At 41.2% G+C, this 25,454-nt stretch overlaps 2 protein-coding genes across 5 annotated transcripts in view; both read right to left on the reverse strand.

Annotated features, from left to right (window-relative positions):
• The window catches only part of CEMIP (cell migration inducing hyaluronidase 1), a 190,407-nt gene that overhangs the window by 110,172 nt on the left and 54,781 nt on the right, over positions 1-25,454 (reverse strand). The window lies entirely within an intron of this gene.
• Positions 1-25,454, reverse strand: part of LOC143960042 (cell surface hyaluronidase CEMIP2-like) — a 164,330-nt gene that overhangs the window by 5,089 nt on the left and 133,787 nt on the right. For all 3 annotated transcript variants that reach the window (XM_077468311.1, XM_077468310.1, XM_077468312.1), the window contains exons 19-21: positions 19,288-19,496; positions 5,541-5,723; positions 1,134-1,356 (exon numbers count right to left, since the gene is read on the reverse strand). In XM_077468311.1, coding sequence (XP_077324437.1) covers positions 1,134-1,356; positions 5,541-5,723; positions 19,288-19,496 — 615 coding nt within the window. The remainder of the gene's footprint in view (positions 1-1,133; positions 1,357-5,540; positions 5,724-19,287; positions 19,497-25,454) is intronic.

Raw genomic sequence — 25,454 nt, forward strand, 5'->3', positions numbered from 1 at the left:
GATACTGTATGTAAGCTCTTCAACCAATGGACCAATGTAAGTATGTAAGAATCTTGGACCAATGGACCAATGTGAGTATTGTATGTAAGCATCTTGGACCAATGGACCAATGTAAGTACTGTATGTAAGCATCTTGGACCAATGGACCAATGTAAGTACTGTATGTAAGCATCTTGGGCCAATGTGAGCATGTATGCATCTTGGACCAATGTAAGCATGTAAGCATCTTGGACCAATGTAAGCACTGTATGTAAGCATCTTGGGCCAATGTAGATACTGTATGTAAGCTCTTCGACCAATGGACCATTGTAAGTATGTAAGCATCTTGGAACCATGGACCAATGTGAGTATGTAGGCATCTTGGACCAATGTAAGTACTGTATGTAAGCATCTTGGACCAATGGGCCAATGTAAGTACTGTATGTAAGCATCTTGGACCAATGTGAGCATGTATGCATCTTGGACCAGTGTAAGTATGTAAACATCATGGACCAATGTAATTATGGATATCTCATATCTGAAGGCCCCTGTGAGAAGCTGAGAAGCTGAGAAGCATGGTAGTAGTCGGCACTACTACAGTGATAGACACAATCTACTGGACCCAGTGCATAGTGTCTTCCCCACTGCACATTGATCACAGGGGGGCAGCACTGCTACCATTCATAGAACGTCTTATATCTTGTACAATGAATACACTGCGTTCGTTCCCTGATTGGATGAGATGGAGATTGTTACATCGCCACCCTTCCTCTCTACCTTGTCCAATCAGTGGATGCCTTATATTCTTTCAAATCATACAAGATGTTTCGTGAATGGTGGCAGTGCTGAGCTAATGACCCCCTGCATTTACTTTGCAAAACAGGAGCTGCTTGGCACAGGACTCAGAAAATTGAGCTGTTTAATATAGTATATATGACTACTACAGAGGTTGTCAGCTTCCCCAGAAGCCTATCAGATATGAGTCATGCATACTTAAAATGTAACTATGCAATAAATATCATACTTAAACTTCAACTTTAAGTTGATATTTGTACAAGTCATTTTAGAGGTGAAAAAAAATCAGCATTCATCCTTACTGGTGCACAAGAAACTGAAACATAATGCTCTATACTAATCAGTTTTTGTTTTCTTACCTGTGGAGACCCACAATGACTACAAGGTAGGGGAAGTCTCTGAGAAACCAATAGCTTGGCATGTTGAACATCGCTGGCTCCACCGGGGAATGGTTTTAGTGTGCACTCACTGCGATCCTCAGGGTGGAAGGAAGCTGTGATCTTTATCCGTTCACAACCATGCTGGGAACAATAGCTGTGCCCATTCCTGGATTCATGGGCTTGCAGGTGAAGGAAGAGGTAACTGGGGAATGAGAGGCAACAGGGATTACCAAGCATAATTTCCTTTTCCTTCTTTCCATACCTAATACCTTCCCTTCCCCCCCCCCCCATGGCTCCATACCATAACAACTTAACCCATGGACCGCTTATCATTCTTATTTCTTTTCTCTATTGGCTATTAGCAACATGTCTACCCCACAAAAGCTGACAACTATACATGTCCCCACATGCAACAATAAATACAAAATCCCTTTAGAAATTGATATTCTAATTATCAAAAAACATATACCGTATGTGTCCTAATCTCACTTTTCATGCACATTCCAATCACAGTGTGCAGTAAAATGTAGTGTGGAGTGAGTCAAATACTGCCCTTGTCAGTTACATAAATTATAAGAATTCTGGCATGCTTGAATGTAGTGTCCTTCACACTGTCATTTCTATTCCCATTGTCACTTCCTAATTCCTGTTTAATTCTTAATAAACATGGAGTTTAGAGTTTATAGTAAGAGATGCTTTTTATATTGCACTTGACTTATGCCGTGTACACACGATCGGAATTTTGGTCGGAAAAAGCTCTGATGGTTTTCCCGACGGGATTCCAATGGGATTTCGCTCAAGCTGTCTTGAAAACATACGGTCACACCAAATTCCGACCGTCAAGAACGCTGTGACATACAACACGTACAACAGGACTAGAAAAGGGAAGTTCAATAACCAGTAGCCAATATCTTACGTCTTGTAGTTGAATCTGAGCATGCGTACGTTTTTGCACGTCGGAATTGCATACACACGATCGGAATTTCCGATATAAACTTTTTCCATCTGAGAAATTGAGAAAATGCTCTCAATCTTTTGCTGGTGGAAATTCGGCCGGCAAAATTCCGATGGAGAATACACACGGTTGCATTTTCCGACGAAAAGCTCTCATCGGTCTTATGCTGGCCGAAATTCCAACCGTGTGTGCACGGCATTACAGGATATTAAAAAATGTGTGCTGTAGCCCTTATTTAGAAGTTCATCTGCACTTACAGTTTTCTTTTAGTTTCCCTGCAAAGTCCCAAAAATACCCATTGAACCAGCCAGTGAGGTCCACCTTATGTGGTTTCTGTGATTGTGTGATGACACTGCTCCTGAATTCTGACCAGAAATGTCACTCCCATGAAGGCTGTGCCTACTTGCACTAAAGTGGGATGAGAAAATTATGCAGGGAATGTGGCTATCAGCATTGTTGCTGCTGACACACAACCTTCCCATTGTTAGCTGCAGTACCTCGGTGGGGGAGTGTGTGAGACACAAATCGAGGAAGATCTGGCTCAGTCAGGGAAGGTGTGGGAAGTTTTTTTGCTCACTTTATGAGGCTTCATGTACTGTAGTAACTGGATCAGTACTTGTTGAGACTATCATACAGAAGAAAGTTGTAACTGGAAGTACAGAATTTAATATGTAACTTGCGGTTTTCATTTCATAGAATGTAGTCCAACGTTATTCCTTCTAAGTATGCTTTAACAGTAGTATGAAGCTGTAGCACAGAGCACACAGTAGCACGACCTTCGGCGTTGTATTCTAACTGTCTGAAAGCAGGTCGTTGTTATCAGCCTCAGGAAACTGACATTGATAGGAAAATACTTGGAAAAATAAAAATCCGCAAGAAAACAGATGGCTATGGTCAAACTAGTGACGGAAAGACAACAAACTAAGTCATGTTCATGGATTAAATAAGACTCAGACGTGGTATTTTTATAATTCAGTAATGACTCTGTGACTCGTTAATGAATCCCTATTTATCTCAGAGTGTATCCCTTTTGTAGGGAAAAATATTAATTAAAGTAGATGTAAACCATTATAGAAAACATCTTTTTTAAACCTTTGTTGCATTACAGTGCTGCTGAAAAGTTTGGAAAGCCATAAAGACCCAAACAAGCATTTTGCACTGAAAGTTTAAGCCATTTTTAGCCATTTTGCTATCCACTTACCACAAAAGTTGGGGAAAAAACAGGCCTTTACAAAGTGTTAGTGGTCTGCTAAGATAACACAACAAAGGAGCAGTCAATTTTTTAAGTACTCCAAACTGATGAAAGTTGGTGTATTACAATTTACACATCACTAATTTTTCGCTCATGTTAATAAGACAAATCCTTTTCTTTAGGCTTTAAGAACCACAAAGAAAGAAAAACAATATGTCGTTTTAATGTGGCTTCCAGAACAGTTTAGTTCAGTGAAGGCAGTTTCTCTAAGTTTCTAAGTTCTCCACAAACTGCTCTCAAGGGAAAGAACATCTAAATTTTGGATTGAAGGACTTTCATACAGTACATTACACAGTGAATGCTTATGGAATAAATACAGTACAGGATAATATATCTTAAAGTCAAGAGGACTCCATGTTTATTGGTACAAAGTAGGACTGTAAAGAGTGATTAGTAAATTAACGTAAGAATTTTTAAACAATAACATTTCTTATTTAGACCTCATTACTGTGAGGTGCATTATCTAAAGACTGTTTTACTAAACATGCCCCTAGATATAAGATGTCTATCTCTTAGATAATACTTTACTGTCATGGTATACATACAACTAAATTTATCAAGATACTCTTTATAACAGCAATTAAAAAAAAAATTCAACACAAGCACACATACATACTCCTAGCACAGGTCAGTTATGCTTGGAATGGAAAATGATCCCACCTCTTCTCTTCTTCTTGCCACAATCCTTCTTTTTACCACCATGTGTGGGCCTCCCCTTCGCACCAGTTTACAGTATTAAACACAGGTATGTTCTATTTGGAATTTCAATTGCTGTTATGGGCCTACCCCTACCCTCTATCACCCTTTCAGTCCATAATGAATGCTGTTGCTAGATTATTCTACTTTACCAATCGTACACCCCACTCTGCCAATCTTTCCACTAGCTTCCACTCACCCAAACAAATACAATTTGAAATGCTAATAACATACAAAACCTTTTTACAACTCAGCCCCAAGCTAAATAATCAACCTCATCTCAAAATATCACATAAAAAGGTCCTCTCTACTCCTTCCAAGAGCGCCTGCTCTCTCACACCCTTGTCACATCCTCCCATAACTTCTCCAGAGTCTCCCCATCCTCTGAAACTCCCAACCCCTGCTTGTATAGCTATCTCCCACCCTGTCTGCCTTTAGGTGATCCCTTAAAACTCAGCTCTTCAGGGAAGTCTATCCCACCATCGCCTATTAAACTGTTCTTTTATTATCTCCATCAGCTCATCCTTCACAGTTAACATCTCTTGGATACCTTTTAGATTGTAAGCTCCCATGAACAAGGGTCCTCTTAAACCTTCTATTGCTAATTGAAACTGCATATGCTCGCACATACAATGATCAATGATCACAAGTTTCTGTACACACTCTTTCTTTAGTTTTGTAGAATGTCTGCTCACATAGATGTGTGTGAATACACATAGATGACTAATTAATTCAAGAGTTCAAGAGTGTGTGTTTATATGGGTGTCTAGTATGGAATGAATATTTTTTACATTTTTTTAATTCTATTAAATCATGCCCAATTATGATAATTCACCACCAGCCCACAGTTCAAACTGGGTGGGTGAGCGCAAATCTTGCTTACTGTGCCTCCTAATGTATATTCCTATGAATCTGAGTAATATTATTAGAAATATGAGTTATACTATTAGGAATCTAGCGAAGCTTGTAATTTTACTTACAGGGCAAGATTTTTTTTTATTAAGACTTAAATAAGCTTTCTGTCATATAGTACTTCAAATGAGCAGAAATACAAAGCCTTCATTGAAAGAAGTAATACCCTGCCCAGATACACACACATCTCTTAACAATATGAAACACAATCACGCTATCATTCAAACAAGCACACATACCGCTGTCCATTGTACTGACAGAGTGGTGCAGGTGCGACATTTGAACTGCATTGTGACCTTCATATTTGGGAGTGCCTAGGGATTCATCCGCCCTCCAGGGAGCTAATTCTGTGGATGACATGTTCTAGCAAAGTATAGCGTGCAGCTAGAGCTAGAAGCATTATAAAAAGGTTTACACTGCTGTTATAGTGTAGTGTCCACTTAATAGAAGTACAGATTAGTATGTGAGTAGCAATATAGTCATTACGACTGAATGAATGTCAATGGGATATATATCTATAATAATAAAGCAAAGGCCACATGACCCTTAATTGGCCCAAAGGATCACTTACCCAGAATCCTTACTAAAGTGATACAGTCTGACACCTGACTTGTTCAGCGCCTGATGAATAGAGGGGGTCATGGAATAGTGGCGGACACTGTGCACTCTTCCAGAATTGCGTTCGTAAATATCTGCCATCACTTGAAAGACTGAACTTCTGGGGTAACACAGAGCAATCTGTAGCCAGTCTCCCCTGTGAAAATAAAGATTAAAATATTTTATGTACTACAATAGCATCTGTAATACATTTATGTAAAAAAAAAAAAAAAGACTCCAAAGTACATTCTTAACTAGGGTTCTGTGGAACCCTGGAGTTCCTCCAGAGGTTGCTAGGGGTTCCTTGATCTATGGTTGACTGACCTCCAATTTGATGGTACCTGCATAGTTCCAGGGCCAATGGCATTTGACAGAGCCAGCTGCATGGCACCAATGATCATCTGTCTGTAAGGGTGGCATTCTGACCACCAATGACCATGGAGGTAAGGGGCATTTTCCCACTGACTGCCCATGAATTGGTTTAGCAGGGGTCCCCCAAGACCTGAGAATTATTTCAAGGGTTCCTCTGGGGCATAAAAGATTGAGAAAGGCTAGGTTATACAAATCAAGAGCAATGAATAAACATTAATGATTATTGCTTAATGAAAACTGAATAAAACAAAGGTAAATACAGTAACAATATAAAACACTACCAGTGAAATAAGCGAGCAACCTCTATATCAGTAAAAACAAAATTGTTTTTCAAAATTCATATATAGCACTTATATACACAACATGATAAACCCATGCTAAAGTATCTATACACCAGGAAGGTGAAGAGCTTTAGAAAGTCTAGATTGCATGATTCAGCTAATGCAGTCTCTCTCAACCAGGATTCTGTGGAACCTTAAAGTGGAAGTAAACTTCCATCTCTGACTTGTACCTATAGGTAAGCCTATAATAAGGCTTACCTATAGGTACTGTAAATATCTCCTAAACATTTAGGAGATATTTACTATATATGCAAACTAAGACATCATCAGCGCAGGCGCTCTGATGGAACAGCCACCCGTCCTGTGCCATAAACGTTGGCTCCCCCATGCATGCGCGAGAGTGACCTCATCACAGATCCGCCAGTCACACAGCCAGAGTCTGTGGCCGCGGCCTCCAGCAGTGACACGGAATGCTTCATTTTCAGGTAATTAGCACATTGTGCCTTTACCTTGCAGGTAAGAATATTAAAAAACTTGCCCAGTGATTAACAATCACTTTAAGGTTCCTCCAAAGGTTGCTAGAGGTTCTTTGAGGTTCTTTGAGCAATCAGCAATTTTTGACTCTCATATAAGTAACCACTGACACCAATGTATGGAACATTTTTTTCATTTGCCACCAATGTAAGGAGCATTTTAACCACTGACCACCAATATAAGGAGCATTCTTCCCACTGACCACCTATGTAAGGGGCATTCTTCCCACTGACCACCAATATAAGGAGCATTCTTCCCACTGACCACCAATGTAAGGAGCATTCTTCCTACTAATCAACAAATGCAGCAGATGATCATAGGAAATAAAAATGTATTTCCTATGATGATCATCAGCTCCATCTAGTGGCAATAATGTGGCATTTTCCTGATTCACACATTTGACCTGGAGAGAAAATATCACAATAACGTTTGATTTGGCTCCCATTCGCACAGAACAAATGTACTGTACATTTTTTGGGGGGGGGTCAACTAGAGTCTGTCATTAGCAAGGCCGCCAGGAAGCTGTTGATGTACTGGGCCAATCAACTGCGACTTGGGCATTCCCCACCCTGCATCCATGCGTATAAAAGGGGAGTGTATACATGTGTCTGCGGGGCTGGGAATGCCTCAGCCACAGATAATTAGCCCAGTACGGTGTCATCTTTCTGGTGGGCTCACTCACCTGGGTTCAGGCTAGGATCCTAACATGCACAAGCTCATCGGGACTGCTAAAACAGACAACATTTGAGCTATGGGTGGCCCTGCATGCATCACCTGGCTCAACAAATGTGGATTTAAAAATCAGGTAAGCAGGGTGGAAAATAATCAGCTGAACAGTAAATGTTTAATTAAAATCACTGGCATTCTACTACCTCCATCCTTGCTGTTAGTGTGGATAGAGGAATTGATTGATTTGCTCTTGATCAGTCATAAAGCTAAGAGTGTCCACCGAAAAAAAGAAAGGAGAGGGAGGCAGGAGAGCCCTTATAGTGTGGTAGATTAATTCAGAAAAAGGATAAAATGCTTCCACAATAAGGAGTCAGTGCAAATTAGACCACTGATGGGCTTTTTTGCACTGACTTCTCTTATCAATTAGTTCTTCTCCACACCCCTTGCATACTCTTCCTCTACGGTTCTCTGTTAAATATAGCAACACATGTTCTGAGGTGGACAAAACATGGAAACAAAATAAATAGCCTATTAACCTACTACCATGTTTTTGGAGTGTGGGAGGAAACCCATGCGATGCAAGTACAGGAAGAACATGCAAATGCCATGCCCCGGTTGGTACCACCACCAAGGACTCCAGGGCTGCAACACAGAAGCGCTAATCTCTAAGCCATTGCCCTACTGTCTGTGCCCCCACTGGGGAGAGTTATCTTCACTTTTGGTTGTGCAAAGCATGTCGTTCCGAGGACGGGATGTGAGGGAAAATCTCACACAGGGTCACAGACTATAACAGTTAGCTAACAAAAATGGTATTTGAACTGCCACCCTACTGCTGAGAGGACCACATACAACTTTATTCCAAAGTCAGGGAGACGATCCAAAGAGTAGCTAATGCATTTCTTGGTTTAAATTATGACCCCGAGGAGGGAAAATTGTATTGATATCGAGATGTCCTTATATTTTTTTCTAGCCCTGATGAAGGACCCCCAAAATGCATTGGCTACCCTTTGAATTGTCCTCTTTCATTGGAATAAAGTTGTATCTGGACCTCTTAGCAGTGGTGTGGCACTTCCATTTCCATTTTTTGTTGCATTGCATTACATTACAAGCCAAGGAGACTGAGAACATCCTCTCGGGTGCAGAAGCTGCCGGCTTGGGAACCAGATTATTTACATCAACATCAGTACTTTGAGATAGCAATAGCAGTAAGATTACCTAACAGGTTCAGCAATATGTTTCCACTTTCCTCAGTAATAGTGAGCTACTGCATTTCCAGCCTTGTTTTATTGTCACTGGGGTAGGTAGTGTGAATAAATCTCCCCAATGAGATCACATATGGACTAAACCTATGTCCTAACTCTTCCCCATACTTATCAAGACTAAAAGAAGAATTATAGCTGGTATTTCAACTTTAAGTAATGGGTTTAGGCCAATTTGCACTCACAGGGGTTAGCGGGTCAATAAACACATTTCGCAACAAGTCTCCCCGGTTTGTCAATGCTGTATATAATGTCTATAAAATCTAGAAGGTAAATTACACAGTGCATTTCAACAAGGGTATAAGTAAAGCAGTATTCCATCCTCTAACAAACTCCCAGTGCAGATGAAATGGTGGGGTCTCCCGTAGAAATGTTTTATCTGCAACGCATCAAAATGACGAGTAACATATATCCAGGTGACAGCTAAGTGGACCCGACCGCTCCGACTTCAGGACATTTCCCGTAGAGAACTGCCTAGGGCTACATTACTGCAATAGTGAGAGCTCGGGAGCACTCCAGGATAAAAATCAGCTTTATACACAGCCAAGAAAATTCCAAAATCTGGAAGAAATTCCATTGCTGAAAAGTAGCCAGACCTTGAATGTCCGCTGCTCTTAAACGTAGTTTTAATTATTAATATGTATTTCTGTTAAGTAGGGATTTATTATAACAAAGAGTAAAGGTCTGTGTGTTAATCGCAGTCGCGGTCTCGGTCTTGGGGGGTCTATTATCACAAGCTTCTCTCAGCTCTGTAATACCGGACGATAAAGATTTATTTTACTCTCATACTCCTGTCTATAATCAGAGGGTACCCCCTGGACTGACCACTATGCCGTAACCCGGGAAGGCTGGGGGAGGTCATTTACTGAGAAATGCACAAAATAATCTGAGCTTATACTTATTTTTATAAAGAGAATTAATTATTTTAGCACTTTACGGGAATCACCACTAAACTTCATACACCAATTAAAGTTAATTGGAAACACGACTTCCAGATAAGTCTGACTAACCTCATCTTTTCTCAAAGCTGAAATGAGAAAAGACACATTTGCTGTGAATCGTTGAGTTTTGGTCTGTAGCTCACCTCCTGATTTGTCTGTTTGCCCCATATAGGCATTTGGGGTTGATCTGAATGTGGTGCAGCTGTCCATGGTCGCCAATTAGCTTCTAACTTCAGCTTGTTCAATTAAGCTTTGAAAGAGAAACAAATCTGGAAGCTGATTGGTTTCTATGCACAGCTGCACCAGATTTTGCATTCTCCAGTTTTAGTAAATCAACCCCTATAAGTCTGTGCTCTTAAGGCCTCTTGCCTGATGCATGAGACTGCGATGTTTAGCTGTGGGTGGAGAGCATATGTGTACCGTCCAGCCCCACTGTCAGCAGCCTATCAAACCCTATGGGCTCTTTCACATGCCATAGGACAGTAAAAACAGGCTGCAGAGCCACCTTTTTACCACCCCACAGCTACCCACCATAATCCTAACAATCAGTGGCATCGATAGGGGTGGCTTTTGGGGCTATAGCCCCAAATCTGGGGCCCTTAGCCCCGAGTCTCTGCAGGGGTCCCAAGGGGAGGGGAGGCTCTTTGGGGACCCTGATGCAAGTGGGGGGCTCTCTGGGGACCCTGATCTAAGGGGAAGGCTCTCTGGAGATTCTGATTTAAGGGGGAGGCCCTCTTGGGACCCTGATTTAAGGGGAGGCTCTCTGGGGACCCTGATTTAAAGGGGAGGCCCTCTTGGGACCCTGATTTAAGGGGGAGGCTCTCTGGGGAACCTGATTTAAGGGGGAGGCTTTCTTGGGACCCTGATTTAAGGGGAAGGCTCTCTGAGGACCCTGATTTAAGCGGGAGGCTCTCTGGGGACCCTGATGTAAGTGGGGGGCTCTCTGAGGACCCTGATTTAGGGGGAGGCTCTCTTGGAACCCTGATTTAAGGGGGACGCTCTCTGGGGACCCTGATTTAAGGGGGAGGCTCTCTGGGGACCCTGATTTAAGGGGGAGGCTCTCTGGGGACCTTAATGTAAGTGGGGGGGCTCTCTGAGGACCCTGATTTAAGGGGGAGGCTTTCTGAGGACCCTGATTTAAGGGGGGGGGCTCTCTTGGGACCCTGATTTAAGGGAAGGCTCTCTGGGAACCTAATGTAAGGGGGGCTCTCTGGGGACCCTGATGCCAGGAGGAGGCTCTCTGGGAACCCTGATGTAAGGGGGGGATATATATACATACAAACACACACACATGTATATTATATACATGTGTATGCCCACCCAAGCATATGACTTTCTTTACTACGCTGCTATGGGCTCTAGCCCCAGATCTTTTTCATACCTAGCAACACCCCTGCTAACAATACAGTCACCTATTAAAGGGGTTGTAAACCCTCAAGGTTTTTCACCTTAATGCATTCTATAGTAAATATTGTTTACTTTAGAATACTACAAGAGTAGTCGTTTTCCCTTTAAAATCCCCTAAGAGGAATCAATTCCCTATACACATCATTGTACGTCGGCTCGTGGGATCAGGATAGCAGGTGCACGGTGACCGCTGGTCACGAGCGATCGCAGGCACAAGAGGCAGAACAGGGACATGTGTGTGTAAACACACAAAGCCCTGTTCTGTTCTCTGAGGAATGACAGATCGTGAGTTCTTAATAGCTAGGAACCACGATCTCTCATTCCCTCTAGTCAGTCCCCTCCCCCTACAGTTAGAAACACACACAGGGAATACAGTTAACCCCTTGATCGCCCCCTAGTGTTAGCCCCTTCCCTGCTCGAGACATTTTTACAGTAATCAGTGCATTTTTACAGCACTGATCGCTGTATAAATGGCAATGGTCCCAAAAATGTGTCAAACGTGTCCGATGTGTCCGCCATAATGTCGCAGTCCTGATAAAAATCGCAGATTGCCTCCATTATTAGTAAAAAAAAAATGATAATAATAAAAATGCTATAAATCTATCCCCTATTTTGTAGACACTATAACTTTTGCGCAAACCAATCAATATACGCGTATTGCGATTTTTTTTTATCAAAAATATGTAGAAGAATACATATTGGCCTAAAATTAGAAAAGATTAACTTTAAAAAAAAAAATAGGGATATTTATTATAGCAAAAAGTACAAAATATTGTGTTTCAAAATTGTCGCTATTTTTTTGTTTATAGAGCAAAAAATAAAAACCGCAGAGGCGATCACATATCACCAAAAGAAAGCTCTATTTGTGGGAAAAAAAGGACGTCAATTTTGTTTGGGTGCAGCATCGCACGACAGCTCAATTGCCAGTTAAAGCGACGCAATGCCGAATCGCAAAAATGGCCCGATCATGCAGCAGCCAAATCTTCCGGGGCTGAAGTGGTTAATAACATTAGATTACAATATGACTTGTGTCGGAATTGTAAATGCTAAATTATTTTTTCTTTATTTGCTATTTTTTCCCCACGAAAGTGGGGAAACTGGAAGCTGATTGGTTTCTATGCAGAGCTGCACCACATTGTGCACGCTCCAGCTTTAGTAAATCAAGCCTGCCATGTCCTGACCAGCACACAAGGAATGTAACGTGCCGCCTAATGTCAGTAACTATCCAAATATTCATTTTAGAAGCCTAGAGCATGAAAAGGGCACAGATGCTTCCCATCAGCCTTTAAATGGCATTAAAACCACTGACACAACACTATAATAGAAGTTAGATTTTCAGAAAAGAAACGTGGAACAAACAAGCTCGATCTTGCATTCTATTACGTTAATAATAAAAACAAGGCCGTATTCGAATTTTCCTAAATGAATGACACCATTTTCCTTCACGCCTATACACAAGAGAAACAAGTGACTCATCACTTCATCCCACAACCTCAGATCCATGATTGGGTTATAGACGGAGATACACGCTGACACAATATTTCAACAGAAAACGCACGCGCCAATATTGTTCGACTGTGAAAACTCCGCTGTTATTACAACTTTATTGTAATGTGCTGACACCATGACAGGACGGTGCGACTGAGGGATACATTTATGTGTCACTTGGACTGATAATGATAAGTGTCTCTACTAACAAAGCCCCGACACATACAGTCTATGCACATCATGTAACAGAGAACCAATTATACGGCTTAGGTAAAAGAGCGCCTATCATCTCTGGCTCTGCAAGCCCATTATTAACTCTACAGTCCAAAAATAGCTTGTCATTTAATGATTAGAGTGTGGTCTGCTGCTTTTTATTAGACAGTACTTAAAAGGTAATTCCACTTTTGGAGAAAATAAATTCAGTAAATAAAAAAATATATATATAGCATATACATGTGCTATCTTGTATATTGTAAGCTCTAACGAGCAGAGCTCTCTGATTCCTCCTGTATTGATTTGTACTGTAACTGTACTGCCTGCCCTCATGTTGTAAAGTGCTGCGCAAACTGCTTTTTATTAGACAGTACTTAAAGAGTAAATCCACTTTTGGAGAAAACAAATACAGTAAATATATATATATATATATATATATATATATATATATATATATATATATATATATATATATATATAGCACATACATGTGCTATCTCCTAGATTGTAAGCTCTAAAGAGCAGAGCTCTCTGACTCCTCCTGTATTGATTTGTATTGTAACTGTACTGTCTGCCCTCATGTTGTAAAGCGCTGAGCAAACTTATTTTTATTAGACAGTACTTAAAGGGTAACTCCACTTTTGGAGAAAAGAGTAATTAATAATATATATATATATATATATATATATATATATATATATATATATATAGCATATACATGTGCTATCTATCTCCTAGATTGTAAGCTCTAACGAGCAGGGCCTTCTGATTCCTCCTGTATTGATTTGTATTGTAACTATACTGTCTGCTCTCAAGTTGTAAAGTGCTGAGCAAACTGTTGGCGCTATATAAATCCTGAATAATAATAATAATATACAAGCCATGATGCAATTTAGAATTATTAAAAATTATCTTTCTTTTTCAATCTGCAGCCACTTTCATTTCCTGTAAAATTAAACACAATATGGCAGCCTGGAGGTGTTCTGTACACTATTGGTGCACAGAATGTACTCAGAAATGTGATTTCCTGCTTGTGTGATTGACTCACTGATTTTCCCAGAAGTCGGCACTAAGATACAAGTCAGATTTTACGCATCTTCTGCAATAGGAATTTTAGTTTTAATAAAATACTCCCCAAGTGGTAAATACTTCTAAAGGAATGCAGACACTGCAGCTTTTCTTATCAGAACACTGAAAGTGCACCAGGTGAATATAATGAACCAAGCTTTCCTGGACATAATAAAACAAACAGATACACACTTTTACCTACCTGATCCCACAGCAAGCAGTGCTCCCCCAAGATCCATCGGAGGACTGTCCCTCGGCATCCTCACGCTACTGACCCTGCTTTAACTTTAGACCAGTGGTCTCCAAATTCCAGCCCTTTGCCTCCTTTTATCCGGTCCTTGGGGCACAATTCCTCCCACTGATATGAGACACTATTCAGCTAACTGACACCAACAATGGAGCACCATTTCTCGCATTGACACCAACAATGGAGCACCATTTCTCCCATTGATACCAACAATGGAGCACCATTTCTCCCATTGACACCAACAATGGGGCACTATTCCTCCCAATGATACCAACATTTGGGCACTATTCCTCCCAATGATACCAACAATGGGGCACTGTTTCTCCACCTAATACCAAATGTGATGTTTACTCATACTGATGCCAGGAAAATTTCCACTCCCTCTGGCCACAGTCTGGCCCCCCTAAATTGTAAAGGACAAAAAATGGCCAATTGTTTGGAAAGTTTGGAAACCCCTGTCCTAGACCACTAGAGTGCAGGGATGCAGAAACTGCAGGGGCCAGTCTAGTTGCAGGGAGGAGCAGGGATCAGGTAAGTATATCTCCTTTATTGTTCCAGTAAACCTATAGAAGCAATTAACCTTTGCAGCACAAGCACAGTATTTGTTTTTTGCTTGGAGTTGGGCTTTAACTAAAAAGATACATGATAATGGACTAAACTGGTGAAACAATTGGTGTACAATAACTCAAGTAAGACCCTTTATGTCAACATGAACTTGAAATATGTGAAATACACAGCTGCTATTTTGTGTGCCTTATGGTTATGCTCATTGTATGCATAGTGTTCCATACAGTTAGATTATGTGGTTTAGTTGTGGTAAGTATATATCAAGATAGCAAAGAAACTTCGGGGTGGATCTACTAAAGGCAAATAGGCTGTTCACTTTGCAAGGGAAGTTGTGAGTTGCAAAGGGATTTTCCCCAGAGCTTAGTGAATGTGGTGAAGCTTTCCTGACTTCTATCATCCAATCATGTGCAAGTAAAAAAATGTTTTATTTATTATTTACCTTGCATGTGTAAAAGACATTTGTAAGTTCTGTATATAATTGTATTCTATTTTGTATGTATTGCACACTGCCTTCACTGTGTTCACTGCACTAATAATGTTTTCATTACGTGTTTGCATTCTTTCGAGTCCTGATTAGAATTAGTCTGCCTATGTTACGCCCCTTGTTACCGTAAAACGTACAATTGTAATATTAATGCGATACCTACATAATCATGTGTATAAAAACCTTCAATCGCGTCATAATAAAGCAGAACAGTTATTTGGAAAGATGCGGAGTCTATCTTTTGTGTTTGTTCCCTACTGCAGTAGTTATTAATTTGGAACCACTAATCAATATGAGGATAGGAGTTACTTATCTAGAAAATGTCCAGGTCACATGTGACATGTGGGTTCTCTTTGCAACATTAAACTTCACCACATTCACTAAGCTTTGGGGCACGTTCCCTTGCAAATAGAACAGTCTATTTGCCTTTAGTAAATCAACCCCACTGAGTCCTGTGCCCCCAATGTCTGGCTTCAGGGATTCACCTTCTCAGACAATCTCTGCTTATGTACGTTTATCCCTGTGTCTCCATGCTGACACTTCCCTCCCTGCATCTGTTACTGAGCTTCTGCTGAAGAGCTACCAATACGTTTCTGTCTGCAATGAGTTTGTTTTGTGAAATGTGTTGGCAGCCATAACACACACTTATGGCTTGTGCTAGTGCAGGGAGTTCTGGCACTTATCAGAATTGACGGAGAACAAAGAATCTTCGCCTGGAAGCCGGTCAGACACACAGCCGCACTGACAGCCTTGACGGAAAGCCACAGAATGCAGCTAATTATTTGTGAAGCCAAACAGGGACAGCTTATGTCTAAATTGCCTTTGTCACGTGTCATTGGGGACTGTCACAGACCGCCAGAGCCACGCGTTGGGAATTCAACATAATAGATTTATGCTGTGCATGTGGCACCACTAATTACTAACATATAAATGACAACCCTCAGTACCAAACACCTATAATCACCAGGAAGACTCATTTATATAGGCCCATCTGAGGGATGCTACACCCTCGTATTTTATCTAACATCATTTTCCTCAAATGTAAGGTAGCTGAGGGTGCTGTAGCATGTTAGCAATCTACAATGGGAATTAAAGTGGTGTCTCTGTCTAAGCCCTTGTACACACGGTCGGAAATTCCGACCACAAAATCCGTCTGATTTTTTCCGACGGATTTTGTCCGAAACTGTTGTTGCATACACACGGTCGGACTAAGTTGTCGGGAATATCCGATCGTTCAGAACGTGATGACATTCGTTCATTCCGACGGGACTACATTCAGCCTAGTAGCTAATAGCTTTGCTCTCGTACTTTGATCTGAGCATGCGTGGCACTTTGTCCGATCGGAATTCTCTACAAACGATCAGAAAAAGTCAGATCAGATTTTGTTGTCGAAAAATTTGAAATCCTGCTCTCAAATTTTTTCCGTCGGAATTTTCGATGGAAAAAGTCTGATTGAGCCCACACATGATTGGATTTTCCGACAATATAATCCGATCGGACCATTTCCATCGGAATTTCCGACCGTGTGTACAAGGGCTATAGCTGATAATACACCAGTAGAATTTAAAATGAGACTTTTTGTTTAATTTTCGAATGGTTAGAGCCGTCAAATTGACATTTGTTTTCAAAGGAGCAAGATGGAAAATTTTTCTTAAGTTGAACGAAAATTCTAACTGTGAATGTGGTTTTTGTTCGCGAAAAATTGTTCCTATTTTAATGGAGCTCATTTTATATTTCTGGGATTTCATTGAAATAGCAGGTCTGGATGAAGTGTTAAAGTGGATGTAAACCCTCTCCTATACCCAGTGAAGCGAATAGCCTCAGATGATACACAGAGATGAATCAAATCTCCCTACATAAGTTTTACATGTATATCTGCTGTCTTCAGCTTGCTATATTTTTTAGAATTCTTACATCATGTTAGAATTTTTACTTCCTCATTCAGCTGTAGGAGTGTAGTCTTTCTTACACTGTGTGACAGCTGATTGGAGGAAAGGCACGCACCCTCGCACAAAGAACGAAGATATTTTCAGAGCTGTGCTGTGACAAGACAAGCTCTCTGTTAATCTATTTAGAGCACCCACCCCAACACAAATTTGAGGCTGGTTTTATCTCCCATCTCGGAGTACTTGTCATAAGTTAGCAAGCTGATAACAAAGGAATGAAACAGCAGAAAGACATGGGAAACAGAGCTTTGGAGAGAGATAAGAAAAAACGACATATACATGTGCTTAGGTCAAATTTTCATGAATCAGGTTTACATCCACTTTAAGGGCTTTCAAACAAAATCAATTGACTCAATGATGGAAATTTTGTAACAAACAATTTCTTAGAATTTCCTTGCGTATGCCAAAATGAGAATAGAACTGTGTATAGCCAGCTTAATTTGGTGGTTTACAAATACAGGCTTTGGAAACATACTATGTGAAGCATCATACAATACTGACTTTCACCGACCATTCATCCGCACCCATGTGCCTGACAAATGGGGACTATCGGCTGTGTATGTGCATATACACATATACATATACATGTGTCCATACACTTGCATTGGCTGCCTGGATGAAACAAGCTGCATGAACACACAATCCATTCACAGTCTATGGGCCTCAGCACCTGTGTGAGCATACCTGCCAACATTTTGAGATAGGAATGAGGGACACCAACTATGCCTTAATGTATGTAGGCATATGACACGCCCCCTGCCACACCCCCTTAAAGGAGAATTAACACACAAAATTTTTTAATTAAATCCACAAGTGCTTTTTTTTTTACCACTACTATTCCTTTATATTGGCTTTTAACATTTAAAAATGCAGCGATTTAGAAATCGGATGAAAGGTTTAGCACTGGGAAACACTTTTTGAAAGATAAAAAGTGCATTTTATATACAACTATATGGATCAGACCAAAATGAGGGACAAAATGAGGAGGAAAGAAGGACAGAGGGACATTGGTCGAAATCAGGGACAGTCCCTCAAAATCAGGGACAGTTGGGAGCTATGGTGTGAGGCCTTATACACATAACAACTAGGAATAAAAAATGTTAACCTTCCGACATTCATAAGTGATATTAGCATTTGGCAAATGTTGGATATGCAGACCGGAAATGGAAGACATATTAGGAGAGCTATGGGGGAGTAGACACATTGGGGTCGATTTACTAAAGGCATATAGATTATTGAATGAATGAATGAAATGCTTGTATAGCGCACAATGCAAATGGAATCACCTTACAAGAGATGCTGAATTCACAAGGGAATTTTCCCAGAGCTTAGTGAATGAGGCGATGCTCTGCTTACTTCCATCATCCAATCACATGCAAGCAAAAATGGCGTGGTTAGCTGTAGAAAGCTGTAGCTGTAAAATGAGTTTTCCAGCATTTCTGCAAAAGTGTTTGTCAGCGTTTTTAGCTTTTTGTAGCAAAATTATACTCCCACAAATGGCTATGGCTCAAAAACACTGATAAACACTGAATAACCAAAACTTTTAATTTTTTTTCAGTTTTTTCAGAGTTAGAACGTTTTTACAGCTGAAAAACTCCTCTCAAAACCCACTAGTTCTGGGGGTTTTTCCAGGCAGAAAACGCCCCTGCCAAAAACCCCTGACTACAGCCTATGTGTGCACGAACACGTAGGCTAACATGCTGGGGAGTTTATTGGCTGCAGAAAAAAACACCTGAAGCCAAAAACAGCAGCTGTAAAAATGTCCAGTGTGCATGAGGTCTAAGCCCTTGTACACGCGGTCAGAGATTCCGACGGAATGTGTCCAATCGGACCGTTTTGTCAGATAATCCGACTGTGTGTGGTCTCCATTGGACTGTTTCCGTCTGAATATCCAATGGACCAAGTTTTCCAACTTGTCCGTAAAATTTTCCGACAAAATGCTCCGATAGGACATACTCCGATCATGTGTAGCCTACTCCGACTGACAAAGTGCCACGCATGCTCAGATCAAATTCCTAGACCAAAGCTATTGGCTACTAGCCTGAACGTAGTCCCGTCGTAACGAAATAACATCATCACGTTATGTACAATCGGATTTTCTGACAACTTTGTCCGACCGTGTGTATGCAACAGTTTCAGACAAAATCCGTCAGACAAAATCCAACGGATTTGGTTGTCAGAATGTCCAACCGTGTGTACAAGGGCTTAGAGTTATCTAGGAGATATAAAGCAAAGTCCTTAATACCTGTTAAAGTTGATCGGGTATAGGATTATCTCCTTTGGAGATGGGCCTTCCCAGCGAATAGTGTAGGGCTGCTGTAACATCACCACCGGCTGATACTGCTGATATGGTGCCCCCTTATTTGCACCCACCAGCCTCAGTGGATGGGAAGGATAAGTTGCTCTGGCCACCAGTATGGTGAGGTTCTCTGGGCGCCTGGCCTGAATATACAGCTGCAAAGAAAGAAGGACAAAAAACATGAAAAGTCAAAGCCAAGCAATCCCAAACATGTGCTTTATATAAATATTTTCCTCTAATATTTTTCCCTTAAGAAAAGTTCAATGTCTGTAAAGAGCCAGTGAGCTTCTGCCAACCTAAATATTAAAGCACAATCATAAAAAAAAATTATTTGATTATTGTTAGCTGCTTTGAAGAAGAAACTGCACTTATCTTTTATAGTTTTTACGTAAAGAAAGGAGGCCAGATTAATAAGCCCCGACTACTACAGTCACCAAGGGTGTTGGCAATTTTATCTATAAGGGTAATTGAGAAAACATAGGTTTCAGATGTCGGTGCAATGTTAACCGTGCCCACCAACCAATCTTCAATTTAGAGTGACAAAACATAGAAAACTATGCTATATTTTACACCTTCTTTCTTACTTCTGTTACTTATGTTTATCTGACCAACAACTTCAAAAAACTATTGCAAAGTGCGATGCAAACTGCTGGTGCTATATAAATGCTATATAATAACATTAATCTCACAAGAAGATGGATAAAGGGGTGCATAGTCATAATACAAGGCTGGTGAACACTTTAAAATCTAATCCATATGGTCAGCTATATGTATATGATACTATATGGTCTAAAGTGATATTCAGTGCACATTTTTGGATAAGGTACAGTCAATGCATGCAAAGACAATAAACCGGGGGTGGCTCTTTTCTGTTCCAGCATGATTGTACTCCTGTGCACAAAGCCAGGTCTATAACAACAATGCCATTTGCATGCCAGGTTTTCTTGACCTCACAAACGCTCTTTTTGGCCAATCACACATTCCCACAGACGCATTCCAAAATCCTGTGTAATGCCTTCCCAGAGGATTTGAAGCTTTTAAAGCTTCAAAGGGGGAGCAAACTACATATTAATACCAATGCTTTGGAAATGGGATGTCCTAACAAGCTTAGATAGGTGTGATGGTCAGGTGTTTACCAACATTTGGATTGGGGGAAATAGTGGACACCTGACCATCACACCTATGTGAGCTAGTTGGATATCCTAATGTTTGGATTGGCGGGGGGGGGGGGGGGATAAGATGTCCAACTAGCTCACATAGGTGTGATGGTCAGGTGTCCACCAATGTTTGGATTGGGGGAAATAGTGGATACCTGACCATCACACCTATGTGAGCTAGTTAGACATCTTCCCCCCCCCCCCCCCCCGCCAATCCAAACATTAGGATATCCAACTAGCTCACATAGGTGTGATGGTCAGGTGTCCACTATTTTCTCCAATCTAAACATTGGTGGACACCTGACCATCACACCTATGTGAGCTAGTTGGGCATCCTAATGTTTGGATTGGCGGGGGGGGGGGGGATGTCCAACTAGCTCACATAGGTGTGATGGTCAGGTGTCCACCAATGTTTGGATTGGGGAAAATAGTGGACACCTGACCATCACACCTATGTGAGCTAGTTGGATATCCTAATGTTTGGATTGGCGGGGGGGGGGGGGGGGAGATGTCCAACTAGCTCACATAGGTGTGATGGTCAGGTGTCCACCAACATTTTGACTGAGGAGGATTGCGAAAATGAGATATCAAACAAGCTCATATAGGTGTGATGGTCAGGTGTCCACCAACATCTGGCCATCTAGTATATATTTCATTGGGCTTAAAGTATGAAAACAGATAGAAACACTTGGGAAAAATATTTTAATTTGGCTGCAATTTAATGGAATGGGCTGCCAGACATATGATAATAGTTCTGGATGAAACACCAAGTACAACAAAAAAATATTTTCAGATCACACAGAGGCTAAAGGTAGAAAACAAATCAGAGAGGCTGAGGTATGGGAAAAACACATAATCTACACCCCATAGAGGAATGTAACCTGTTGTTGTTGTCAGAGTAACAGAACAAAACTGATTTACAATATACAGAAAAGAAAGACACGTATGTGTTTAATGTTCCGTGACAGAGCAGACTGAATTCCTCCCTGGCTTTTACCTGTAATATGCCGCGTTACCCAGAAGACAGATTCCAGGTACATGAAATCTTTTTATGACTATTTGAGTGGGGAGTTGGATTTGGCATTTTCATGGGTGTTAATTATAGCTGTTATTGTTCACCCCTCAGGCTGTGGGCTTGGTGAGAAAGCTTACTACTCACAGCATACCATAGCTAAAGACAGGAGGAATCCTAGTCACGTGTAAGTGTATGAACTATGACAAACATGAAAACAGAGGCACATGGAGTCAATGTTGCGTCTAGACAGATAGGTGCATGGCTGCTGGGTGCTGCCAGACATGTCATCCTTCCAGTGTTCAGATTCTAATTGCCATATTTATATTATTTGTAATATGGCCATATTACACATTTATCTTTTGGTTAAAGCTTAATGGGGTAAGTTCACATGGAATTAAAAGGTGGACTAGCTCTAAATACCCGGGCCACTCCTCCAGACCACGCTGAACATAGAGGCCGTGATGCCCCTGTGCTGTAGCCGCAGTCCGTAGACTGCAATACATAAACACACAGGGAGTGTCCATAATGGTATCAAAATGTCAAGTCCTTATTGGTCAGTGGGACTGTGTATTGCAGTATATGGTGAATGGACCGCTATACTGGCAGCATAGGGCATTACGCCCACCATGTGCAACAGCATCCAGAGGGGTGACCATGATATTTGGAGTAATTTTTCCTGAAAAGGTACATTTACCCTTTAAATACTTAAAGAGACTTTGCCACCTGCCTTTAAAAAAAAAAATGCAGGTAAAAATCACGGAAACATCAAGTATCTTAAATGCTTACTTGCGGTCTTTTTCCTTTCCATACACAATTTTTGTATTAACTTGCAATATGATTCTGAGCTAGGGAATTCAACCACTTGAAGAAGGACTGAATACGTAAGCACAGCCACAATCCTGATTCCCTTCATGGGCATCAGAGCCCTCTCTTCTGCAAGTTTCTGTTTGTCTATGCTGGCCAAGATCCTCCACCCCACATTTCCCCTTCTGTAAATAAACTTTATTGTTGCTGCAATAGAAGGAGCTAGAAATGATAACTATGAACCTGGAACAAACCATATAGCCTGACAAAATAACAACCACAAGATGATCCCAAGCCTCATCAATAAACCAATGATATTTCCAAGCCTCGACTGTGGGCCAAATCTGGGTTACTACAGGATTGCATCTGGCCTGCAGCTAGGGTCAGGTCTTTCTCCAAGTCTGTTGACTGCTATGACCGTCAAGAGTCCTAGCACCCGAAGATGTGCTTGCCCCAGCAGGAGGACAGAACTTCCTCCATCTATGCCTGCTCCACCTCCTGGCTCCTATCTTGCTGCTACACTGACTACAACCACATTGTAAGCAAAGTAGAGGTGGAAGACTGACATGATGGGCTCAGATCAGGACCCTGCTGTAAGGGGTCTCTGACAGAGACCTTGATGTAAGGTGGGCTCTGAAAGGGGCCCTGATGGGGACCCTGATGTAAGGAGGCATTGTGCTATGGACTCTGATTTAAGAAGGGACTCTTAAAGCAGACTCTTGTGTAAAGGGGGGGGTGCTTTAAAAGAGAACTCTGATGTAAGGGGGGCTCTAAGGGGGACCCTGCTGTAATGGGAGCCTTGATGGGAACACTGATGTAAGAGGGAACTCCGATGTGAGGGGAACTCCTGAAGTAAGGGCCGTCACATAGGGAGTTCATAAACCTGTGTAAACTACTACTCCAGCCTTACCCAAAGGTTTCATTTATAAAGAATTTGCATAGCTATTCACACAGTGAAAGTACATGTATATTCATTGTGTGTGACTTGGGCATAAAAAAGTAATTTATTCTGTGCAGTTGGAATGTAAATAATTGATTTTAAACAGAAAATGCTGTATTTGGTCACTAGATGCAGCTAAGTATTATAGTAAATTCCTGTGATGCCTAGCTTCATCTAGTGACCAAATTCGGTATTTTCAATTTTAAATAAATGATTTACATTCAAACAGCAGAGTATATAGCCTAGTTACATTTGTTTCATTCCCTATTATCACAGAATGAATGTACATGCACATGTACTGGGTGAATGGCTGTTCAAGTTCAGTTTAACTCAACTCCTAATGCCCTGTACACACGACCGGTTTTCCCATCGGAATAAACTCTGAAGGTTTTTCCGACAGAGTTCCAACGAAATTCCACTGAAACTGTCTTGCGTAGACACACGATCAAACCAAAGTCCGACCGTCTAGAACGCGGTGACGTACAACATGTATGATGGGACTAGAAAAAGGAAGTTCAATAGTCAGTAGCCAATAGCTTCTGTCTCGTACTTGCTTCAGAGCATGCGTCGTTTTTGCTGCGTCGGAACAGCATACAGACGAGCGGTTTTCCCGATAGGAATTGGTTCCGTTGGAAATATTTAGAACATATTCTATTTCTAGGTCCGTGAGAATTTTTTACGTAAAAAGTCCGATGGGGCATACACATGATCGGAATATACGATGAAAAGCTCCCATCGGAATTTTTCTGTCGGACATTCCGCTCATGTGTACGCCGCATAAATGTTTACACTAGTAGAGATCAGCATTAAAGAAAGCCTTCTGCTTTGCACTACATGTGTCAAAGCACAAATTCTATTAGTAACTCTATGCAGTTGTAAACACCAATGTACCTATATGTACAGTCCACAGCCCTCTTCCCCTCATGGCTTTGAAACATTTCCCACTGGATATGTTAAAAAGCCTGCACTGGCCACAGCTAAAAACACACCAAATCATTCAGCTGGGAAGAAAATGACACCCAGGTTACAGCCTTATGGGTTGGAGTGGATGCATAAACTACTGCAAACAGCTATCATTACTGTAGTCCCAGAAAATTGTAGAAGTCAATTAGGTGATTTAATTCATCAATGCCAACAAAAAAAAGTTAAATATCCGTTTTGGCCAACATTTAAGGGCAGTGTCATGAATTAGTATAAGTAAATCATAGCCACAGCTTTAAAAGGGAGATGAAGCCACAAATATTTAGATCTGTGGCATGTGAAACCAGGAAACCATGGCATGGCATGAAAAAGTGCCCCCCTAATTGCACATGACTTTTAATTCTAAACTCTGTTCTGCTTTTGCACAAGAAAGAACACTCTCTTTGTGCTGCCAAAACATTGTTCTGGACCCGCATTTCATTGAAACCAGTGATCCTGTGCCAGTGGAAAGACACTGTCATGCGCCAGGGCAGCTTTTCTTCCCATTCACATTAATATGTTACTAGAGGAGTGCGTTTGATATTGTGAACACTGTGCTTTCCTGGCTGGACACTTGTGATGTTCTAAAGCAGGGATATGCAATTAGCGGACCTCCAGCTGCTGCAGAACTACAAGTCCCATGAGGCATAGCAAGACTCTGACAGCCACAAGCATGACACCCAGAGGCAGAGGCATGATGGGACTTGTAGTTTTGCAACAGCTGGAGGTCCGCTAATTGCATATCCCTGTTCTAAAGTGTCTAAGTGTCAATGCTATTAAACTGAAGGGAAGCATATGCTAGTAATGTAGAATCATTAGCCTGTCAAATTCATGGTTAGCTGTTCTCTTGCTTATAAGTAACATTTCAATGTATAGAATAATATTTCAGCTTAGTAAAAACTAGAGGCAGCCATGAAATAACATACCTGTCGGATGTGGGAAAATTTATCCCAGCCTTTCTCAACCCTTTTACTGCAGAGGTACCCTTGAAATAATGTTCAGGTCTTGGTGGACCTTTGCTAGAAATGATTAATGTACAGAAATCATGGTTTATTGCTGGCCACACCACATTGGCAGTCAATGAGAGACGGTGCCCTTAATCTGGTGGTCAGTGGAAAGAAAAGAACGGTATATTGGTGCAATGGTGGTTATTGAAGTTCCCCCATATACTGGAGGGCAGTGGGGAGAATGCTCATTTTATTGGTAGTCATTGGAAAAGAATCACTTTTTGGAAAGC

The sequence above is a fragment of the Lithobates pipiens genome, unplaced genomic scaffold, assembly GCF_037356315.1.
Source record: "Lithobates pipiens isolate NorthernLeopardFrog02 unplaced genomic scaffold, aLitPip1_a1.2 Scaffold_8, whole genome shotgun sequence".
In the NCBI taxonomy this organism is placed as follows: Eukaryota; Metazoa; Chordata; class Amphibia; order Anura; family Ranidae; genus Lithobates; species Lithobates pipiens.